This window comes from Trichoplusia ni, chromosome 14 (assembly GCF_003590095.1).
Source record: "Trichoplusia ni isolate ovarian cell line Hi5 chromosome 14, tn1, whole genome shotgun sequence".
Lineage (NCBI taxonomy): Eukaryota > Metazoa > Arthropoda > Insecta > Lepidoptera > Noctuidae > Trichoplusia > Trichoplusia ni.
The window spans coordinates 4,276,310-4,285,949 of NC_039491.1; the positions used below are offsets into that span (position 1 = coordinate 4,276,310).

General features: G+C 33.3%; 2 protein-coding genes across 2 annotated transcripts in view; both read left to right on the forward strand.

The window, feature by feature from the left end:
• Window positions 1-4,536, forward strand: part of LOC113500429 (tolloid-like protein 1) — a 77,648-nt gene extending 73,112 nt beyond the window's left edge. The window contains exons 14-20 of the mRNA XM_026881220.1: window positions 132-304; window positions 673-801; window positions 1,335-1,561; window positions 1,893-2,007; window positions 2,243-2,423; window positions 2,561-2,811; window positions 2,981-4,536. Of these exons, the coding sequence (XP_026737021.1) occupies window positions 132-304; window positions 673-801; window positions 1,335-1,561; window positions 1,893-2,007; window positions 2,243-2,423; window positions 2,561-2,811; window positions 2,981-3,220 (1,316 nt within the window). The 3' untranslated portion in view covers window positions 3,221-4,536. The remainder of the gene's footprint in view (window positions 1-131; window positions 305-672; window positions 802-1,334; window positions 1,562-1,892; window positions 2,008-2,242; window positions 2,424-2,560; window positions 2,812-2,980) is intronic.
• Window positions 4,537-4,956: 420 nt separating this feature from the next.
• Window positions 4,957-9,072, forward strand: LOC113500546 (ubiquitin thioesterase OTU1). The gene is made up of 4 exons (XM_026881377.1): window positions 4,957-5,501; window positions 6,240-6,412; window positions 6,871-7,029; window positions 7,221-9,072. The coding sequence occupies exons 1-4, from the start codon at window positions 5,108-5,110 to the stop codon at window positions 7,428-7,430; spliced, it is 936 nt and encodes a 311-aa protein (XP_026737178.1). The 5' UTR covers window positions 4,957-5,107; the 3' UTR covers window positions 7,431-9,072.
• Window positions 9,073-9,640: the final 568 nt, after the last annotated feature.

The window sequence follows — 9,640 nt, forward strand, 5'->3', positions numbered from 1 at the left end:
CGCCGCCGCATAATCAAAAGAAAAAGGGTTTTTAAAATGGAGGAAACTATTTTTCTCTACTTCTTCCAAAGCTTGCGATGTATTACAATATTGATGACATGGTTTTTGATACTGACTTATCTTAATTTTAGATGCTTGCGGAGGCTCGCTCTACGCACCTAATGGGACCATCACGTCTCCGTCCTTCCCTGATCTCTACCCACCGTCCAAGAACTGTTTATGGGAGATCGTCGCACCGCCACAGCACCGGATCACACTCAACTTCACACACTTTGACTTAGAAGGAAATAATATGTACCAACAGGTAAAATTATATCAAATTAAGATAACACGACGTTTCCCTATCTCCTTTTAGAAAATTGAGTTGTCGCCATATTCATTCACTTGCACACGGGAGAACCGATACTTAGCTACAACTTTTATCTGTTATCCCCATACATTCAAGCCTTTTCTATTAAAGTTAACGATTGCGGAAATTTCCGTTATCTATAGTGGTTGGTCTTATAAATATAATTTAAATGATGGGCATGCTTAGAAAAACTCTTTCACGAAAATGCATAAACCTTTTCTCTTACATGATGTAATATCAACTTGTTTCTTTCTCCCGTCTCTCTCGACCTACCGTACAACTTCCCATAAAGAACGCTTAATAATTGCGAATACTTATTTCAGGAATGTGAATATGACAGCGTCACGGTACACTCGAAGTTAGGAGCTGATGTTCTGAGGCGGCACGGAGTGTACTGCGGTTCTGCATTGCCACCGCCAGTTACTTCTGATGGATCTGTATTGAGAGTTCAGGTAAGAGCTAACTTTAATAGTAGATAGTAATAAATAAACCCGATTTATTAAATTAGTACGTTATGAAGTTTTAAATTTTCTTAACATTATGGTATAATCCATTAATTGTACACAAAAGGGAATTAAAGATATATTTGTATTCTCCAAGATGGTTATATTATTGTTAATTTCCTTAAACTTATTAAGAATCTACCAGTAATATAAAAACCTGTTCAAATTTGAACTAAGTTCTGTTTTAAAAACCGAATCCCAAACCAAGATTTAACCATTATTGAAACAGCTAAATGATGATTTAATAATATAATATCCCACACAACCCCATCTCGTCTCAAACTAAGCAAAGCTTGTAATATGAGTACTGACAATCATAATATAGATAAATCATGATAATTATGCTCATTACACAAACATTAATTGTCCTGGATGTGAATCGAACCTACGACCTCCATTATAGCATTCAGGGTCACTGGTTAGTGACTCTGACTGCTAAAATGCTTTAATGACCAGTCAATAAGTTTTTTTTTTTCTTCCAGTTCACATCGGACGGTTCAGTCCATCGTTCTGGTTTCGCTGCAGCCTACTACATAGATGTAGACGAATGCGCTGAAAACAATGGCGGATGCCAGCACGAGTGTAGGAACACACTGGGAGGCTACGAGTGCGCTTGCTACAGCGGCTTCACTTTACACCCCAACAATCATGACTGCAAGGAAGGCGGCTGCAAGCATGACGTTACTCAACCACATGGCACCATTTTCAGGTTGGTTTAATTATATATTATCGTCTTAGTCTACAAACAGGTGCATCTTTTTTAATGCACTGCAGAATCGGTTGATAAGCGATCCACGAAGGCTTACCCTGCGCCTTGGTGTCTATACGTATACAGTGCATATGCCTCTAATGTTTGTAAAACACCCTGATTCTCGCAACAATAGGTAGGGTATAGTTTTTAGGGCGGGAGATGTTTTCTCTTTTAATAGAAAAGAGCTTATTAATATTTGAATCGGAGTTTTACAGTTTTTATTTTTTATGTAATACATATGTATATCTATAACTATTATATAACTAACTTGTTAACGTTTTAACTACAGTCCAAACTATCCGTTAACATACCCACCGAGAAAGGACTGCGTTTGGCAATTCTCTACAACTCCAGGACATCGAATCAAGCTGATCTTCCAGAAGTTTGAATTGGAACCCCATCCCGTAAGTATCACGAATACAATATGCAGAAACTGCTTGAATGCTTACAAGTTTCTGCAATCTTGTCCTAAATGTAATTAACGTCGAAGTGTTCAGTGTTGGATTTCTGCTTTTACAATCCGAGACATCAGTTTCGTGGTTGCATAAGTTCTCTTATCTTATCCTTGTTTCATTTTTGTATATCTGACCATTAACTGTTTACTACAACTAACACTATTAATCTGTGTTTGCTCACCAGGAATGTGCGTACGACTACGTGACCATATACGACGGTGCTTCAGCGGAAGAAAAGACGCTGGGCCTGTTCTGTGGCAACAGACTTCCACATCCAATAGTTGCGTCACAAAACCAGATGTACGTTGTATTCAAGTCTGATGGATCTGTACAGAGAAACGGCTTCCTTGCTAATCATTCAACGGGTAAGAAATATCCTTAAAACATGTTTAGGTCATATTGCTTTACCAAAACCAAAAATGAATAAATTTAATAGAGAAGGATATCCGAGAAACCAGCTTTTTTTTAAATGTGGCATATAAGACCGCTTTTTTACTTGCAGCCTGTGGCGGTTATCTAGCAGCAACAGAAGCTGTCCAACATCTTTACTCTCATGCACGATATGGTGATAACGCATACGAGTCAAGGGCTAACTGTGATTGGAACATTGAAGCTCCTAGGAACCATTTCGTGCAACTGACGTTTTTAACCTTTGAGTTAGAACCTGAAGTTAACTGCCGCTATGACTACGTGCAAGTATTTGGTGGCTTGGACGGTAGTAGAGGAAGCTACGGCACCTTCTGTGGAACTAAGGTAAAATAATGTTTTTACGAAAGCCAAAATCACATTAATCTAGTTCATGGCAATAAATATGCCCAGTAGCCGAAATGTTGCTATTGTAAAGTTTGATAGACCGAACCTTTTAGAATAATAAACGTGCAAACCTTTCTTTTGTTTGAAACTGTTGTTTTTACTTTCGCAGATGCCGCCTGAAATTGTTTCTACTTCAGAAGCCCTTCTAATTAAATTCCGAACTGACGATTCCTTAGTTTTCAAAGGCTTCTCAGCATCATATCAAATAGTAAAACCGGTATGGAGTGAAGAGGACAGCGTGGAAGGTGCAGAATATGATGAAGAAGAAGATGAGAGGATGCCTCCTTTGGTAGTTGGCAGGAGGGGACTGCGAGCGCCCTCGCCAAGGTTCGTTCGACGACCTACGTGACGCTGGTCGGTGCCCCGACACCCCAGACACCGGCGACCGCACCGCAATAGCCGGATCTAATCGGATCGCATTACGGTTTTTCATTAAATTTTCAGCCGGCAACACCAAGTCGGTCGTTACCGGCAAAATGACGTTTAAAAATGTAGCATTTTTGACATTTTATTCTTGCCATAGTTTTAAGTTGCAATACCTTTTAATTTAAATATATTTTAAACAACTTCAAATTCAAGACATATGATTGTTATTAAATCCGGTCAATTATTGTTAAAGAAAAACTGCTTGCATTTTTAATTTAACGACTGAAAGAAAATGTAAATAAACTAATATTCCTAGTCTAACATTATTTAGGTCTATTACTTAAAATAGTGGTTACCGTACAATGCTCGAACGAAAGTGTATGAACTGCATAATATTTGTAAGAATGGTACATGACGTTACTTATTATCTTATGCTTATCATAATAAAAACATAATAAAATAAACATTTTTACCAAAGATACAATGTTCATTGTAGTAAAATGAATAGATACTATAATTAAGTAAGATGTGATTTTTTTTTATGATATATTTCTTTTTTAAATAGTGAACAGCTATTAAATTAATAGAAAAACGCACATAGAATCATTTTTCCATTTACATGCATGTAAACATGACTTATCTATGTAATAAAATTAGTGATAGAATTTGAGACAATATATAAACTTAAGCGTTATTTTAAGATGTAAAAAGGTAGTTTTTAATAGGTATTCAGTTCATATCAATATTCGAATACTTTTATTGTATACTAGTAGATAAGTATTTTGCTGATAACGTTTTTCTTCTATAATGCGTGTTTCGGTTAAAATCGCAGATTAATCATCATTTATGTAACAGTAATTTGAATGCCAAAGCAATGCACCAAATGTCAAACTATTTTTTAATTTTATAACTGTACCTTTATGCTGTTGTTAGCAAGTACAATATTTACTAGATTCAATTTATGGTAGCAATTAGAATAATAACCGCTCATTACGCAAGTAATTATCTTAAGTACCCTTTTTCTATGTTACTGTACTTAAATACCTAATCCTTGACAAGTAATAAAATATAATCTCAAAAATTGTTTCGTCTTATAATCAGTGTCTGGTGTTAACTATTAAAATTATTATCATTAATAAATTCCTTTCACAATATTATACAAATTATCATTGTGCCAATATATATGGGATACTTAGTTGATGTTAATGCCATAGTGTATGATAGGCTAGTGTTTTATAACTTAATCATGAATATTTATACGTAGAAATGTTATTTTTATTAAAATGCGAAGAAACATAATTTAAATTGTTTTATTTCACTACATAATAAAATTTCATTAAAAAAAAATACAAGGTTTGTTACTAAAATGCCTATTACAATATTAAATAATCGAATATTTAAATTTATTCGAACATATCACTTACTCATTAAATATTATAAAATTTATTCACGGTAACACGATTTTAAATCTTAAACGCATAAATGATTTAATTTACTATTGAGGAATAAGTTTTAAATTTAGATTTATTTGAAAATAATAAAATTTTATTAATTTATAAAATTACACTACTACACAATAAACAGATGGATATTTGATTGACTCCTTGTTCTAAACATAATACATGAAGCAAAAAAATCATGTGAAGCTAAATTCGGTTTGCGGTTTAGTGGGTTATATATAACCTGTGGTTTTTACATTTTTCGGATGGCAACTCTATTTGAAACTTCAACATTGTTTTGTCATTTCAAAAAGAAAAAGTCAAATCTAGTAATTTATTTATTTCATCTCTTGTGGCGTCTTTTTGACCCAATTACGACAAACCTAACTGAACACGTATTAGATTGCTCACTGAGTGTATATTTTAATAAAATGACGGCGTTAGCATTTAAAGTTAAAAGTAAAAATGGTCAACAAATACTTAAAGATTTGACCTCTGATAGCACCGTGGGCGAATTGAAGATGTTTTTGTCGAGTATATCGGACGTTGGCATCGAGAGAGTTTGCGTGCTGTGTGGGTATCCACCCAAGCCGTTGGACATTAGTAACGACCATAAAAAATTAAGTGAAATAGGTCTGAAAACCGGCGAGACTCTTATAGTTGAAGAAAAAGCTGTGTCTTCGACCGGTGGTTCGAGCAAGCCTCCTGAGCAAAAGCCTTTAGAAAACGGTATTGCGTCACATGAAACATTAGGACCCTGCAGACCCGGTATTCTCATGAAGAAGGTGGTCCCTTCAGACAATTCATGTTTATTTACTAGCATAGGTAAGTTTTGTTTTTCTGTATGAAACATAATTCAATTCTTACTTCAAGATTTTACTCAAGTCATTGTTATCCAGTAGACAGTAACTTCTCAAACGTCTCCCTACTATACTAAAGTGTTCAAGCATTTCAAAACATACAAAAAGACAGTACAAAGCATCTAAATTTAGAAGATTGAATCTAAATTGATACTGGTTATGTGATGTCCTGTCAGTATAAAGAACACATTAAATGTCAAGTCATGATACAAAGGATCATAAAAATTTAATGACTGTTTCATTACACTTCAGTGGAGTAAAACCTCAACCTCTTTCATGTGTACTATCAAGTATAGTACAAAGTTATCTTCTCAAAACATAGTGTCTTATATAAGTATTTAGGTTGTTCTTTTGTTGTTTATCAGTTGAATACAGACTTGAATGTTCAATGTTTATATAACTGCAATCATGTGGTTCAATATTTCAAAGTACTTTATCAAGTTATGCAGTTTGTTATTAGTTTCTTGTCTATTGATCAAAGACTTATGTTGGAAGAAGCATAAAATCAACTCTTAAGTTTTAAGTTTAATTAGTTCTTGATGATGCTTGAAAGTATATTTCTAGTTTAATATAGAAATGTGACAAACACTTGTGAATAATCATTTTTGTCACCTCATCCTGACTTGTGATTAATCAGAACATGAAGACCTAATGAGAATATTACAGAAAATACGTATATATTTATTGATAACTTTTTTTTCAGGTTTTGTATTAAATGGAAATGTTGACACATCGGTCCATACTTTAATGAGACAGATTATTGCTATGGAGGTAGCTAGTGACTTAGATACTTATAATGAAGCTGTTCTTGGGAAACCTAATGCTGATTACTGTGCATGGATTCAACAGCCAAGCTCATGGGGTGGTGCTATAGAGGTAAAGCATAACTTATCAAATTAACACCAATAGTTTAGATACTAAAAAAAAGGGTGTCATTTAGACTGCACAAAAAACCATTTATTGAAAAACATGTCTAGAGACCAAAGCAAAGAAAAAATACAAAGATTACATGTTGTTCATATGTGTTGGGATAGAGAGCAGTGTACTTAATTGTAGATTGTAGGGTTTTCTAAAGTTATCCCACAGAAAAGTTAAGTAAGCTATGAAAAAAAACTAAAAAAAAACTAATTCACTCAGAAAAAAATAATACTACTAATTGAATTAGTAGTAATTACAGCAATGAATAATGTAAATAGAGGCCTTAATTTATTATTCATTGGCATGAGACATCAATCAAATATTCTATTCAAGGAGTTTCACTAAGTACCTTTGTTCAAGGTTAAAAAAAAACAATAAATTATTATTTAATAACTCCTATTTTTATTGTCTTACAGGTAGCGATCCTATCTCGTTTCTATGGGCTTGAGATGGCTGTTGTAGACACATTAAATGCTATTATCAATAGATTTGGTGAAGACAAAAATTATGGACAGCGGGTTTTCTTACTGTTTGATGGTGTGCACTATGACCCACTGTACTTGGAGCAGTCTGATGTAAGTACTTACTACATTTTGTAAATAAAGTAGTTAGTGGAATATTACTTGCCAGTTAAAAATAACTTATGATTAGGATAGCGTAAGTCCACTTTGCTCGGGGCTATCCTCAAAGCACATCAGCAAGAAGTAAAATACGATAATTTGTTGAATTTTGGTGTAAAATACGATAAGTTTATTTTAATTTACAGGGTGGTATCCAAACAATATTTCCTGCAGAGGATCTAGAAATCTATCATGAAGCAGAACAGCTCGCTCACGAAGCGAAGTCGTCCCGACAGTTCACCGACCTCAACAAGTTCACCCTAAAGTGTATGGTGTGTGACAAGTTCCTTACCGGCCAGGTAGAAGCACAAAAACACGCTAAAGAAACAATGCATACGAATTTCGGAGAAGTCTAGCGAACAATGTATTTTATTAGGGTTTATGTATTAATAATTTGATAGTGTCCACTTGATTGAACTTGGAGATAAAAATAAAGCTTAAAACAATTATAGTAAATGCCTTTCTAGTTAAGGATTAGTAAGATGAATAGATTCATGTGATTTAAGCATGTCTTCCGATATTTTTGGGTAACCCTTTTACTGCCACGGACAATTACGCCAATACTGTAAACAAATTACACATTGATTCACCGTTATGCAAAAACTGCAGTTTAGTTAGCTAGCTGTAGTGATAAATATTTATGAAGTTTATATTTTAATTTTTATATGCAGTTGTAGCAATCCCGAGCACTTCGGAGGATTCCTCAATAATTTGTGGTTGTGTACAGTGGCAGCAAAAGGATTTGTAATTACAATTACCGATAAGAGATTCCAGAGACTAAGTACTGCCAATTTGTCCTTCCCTACACCTCAGTAGCTTTGTATACATTCATATCAAGTGCACTTATACATAGTCGAAATATTCCTAATAAAATAGTATATATGTCAAGTGGGCACAATCATTATAATATAACATTTAGCTTAATTTTGTTAAGATTTTTAAAAGTTCCTTAAAGGCCTTTTTCACAATTGACATTAAGGAACTCAATAGTACGATTTGAGATGTTACTTATTTATTTTTAATCTCAATTTTAATTGTTAAATGAGATTTATTTATATGAAATAATAATTCACATATCCTAGCAACGTATTTTGAACGGAATAGGCATTTTGTGAGGGAGGTCTTGGGAATAAACGATTACTTTGGACGATATCAAGCCTATTGGATCCATGCACGACATGCCCGTTTATATTCATGATTAGCTATTTATCTTTATGTTGTATAATTTTTGCTCGAATGTTCTTTTCACCAAAGTAGCTCAGAATACCTATCGTGCTCATTGCTGGATTATCTTGAACTTTGCATCGAAAAAAAAGCAATACATATAAATAGTAAGTAATAAAAATATAAAAGATTATAAGATACTAGCTGATTCGAATGTTATATTTTTCTACTTGAAGCTGTCTCAAATAGGTAAAATTGCTTGTTGAAAAGAGAACTTAGAAATCAATTTGGTGCAGATTATGTACAATGTTAACGGATTTTAAGCTTATCTTAGTCGAAATGCATAATAAGCAGACAATAAGAACAATTACTAATCACAATTAATACATCAATTAGTATTTTACCTCAAACGAAATTATTTATTGCCAGATGAGTTGTATATAGAGTTAAAAAAATGCGAAGACATTTTTTGTCTGTTATAATAATAGTTAAAGAAAGCAAATTTATCGATATTATAAAGAAAAAGGTCGGCGAATCATTGTTAAATGAATTAAATATTAAATGATGTCTATTAAGCAATAAATTCATTGTCGCATAAATAAATAAAGATACTTGTTATATATATATATATATTTGTGAATAAAATACTAATATTTTTCATAATTCCCTTCAGGTTTCTCGATGTTTTGTATTGGCATACTCGCGTCCTAGAAAACATTGTAAAAGTTATTTACTGTTATGTCACGTTGTTGGAACAACATTGTGAGCGAAATGACTCATAAACTGTAAAAAAGGCTCAAGGTTGCATAAATAAAATTTGATAAATGAATTACTCATTTGTTTATTTTGTTTACGGTGAAAACTGCTCGTTTTTATTATATCCTTTTGAAATGGAAATAAGTAGGACTAAAATTCAGCAAAAGGCTGCCTCCGTTTCTGCGCCATCAAAAGTATTACAAATTGAATATAGAGGTATATTTCTCAAGACTTACGAAGCCTAAATATGTGATTAATTGAAGCTTATGTCCAAAGCTATATTTCTCAAGACTTACGAAGCCTAAATATGTGATTAATTGAAGCTTATGTCCAAAGCTTCAGTATTAATTAATCTCGAATTTAAGCTTGACTAATGTCCTAAAATAACGATTGACAATATTTACCCCCAACCCCAAAATCCCTACTAATATTATAAATGCGAAGGTAACTCTGTCTGTCTGTCTGTGACGCTTTCACGTCTAAACCAATGAACTGATTTTAATAAAATTTGGTACAGATATAGAGTTGATTCGAGAAAGAACATAGGATAGTTTTTATCTCGGACTTTTGAAGAGTTCTCTTGGAAACGCGATATAACCGACATCGACGCGGGTAAAAAGCTAGTTCTTCATAAAAACACAAGAAA

What these genes read in the sequence shown, in the direction of transcription:
- LOC113500546 (XM_026881377.1), top strand. Translation starts at nt 5,108, where the DNA reads ATGACGGCGTTAGCATTTAAAGTTAAAAGTAAAAATGGTCAACAAATA. An exon ending in ATGTTTATTTACTAGCATAG is followed by an intron (nt 5,502 to 6,239) that starts GTAAGTTTTGTT and finishes CTTTTTTTTCAG; the next exon opens with GTTTTGTATTAAATGGAAAT. An exon ending in CATGGGGTGGTGCTATAGAG is followed by an intron (nt 6,413 to 6,870) that starts GTAAAGCATAAC and finishes ATTGTCTTACAG; the next exon opens with GTAGCGATCCTATCTCGTTT.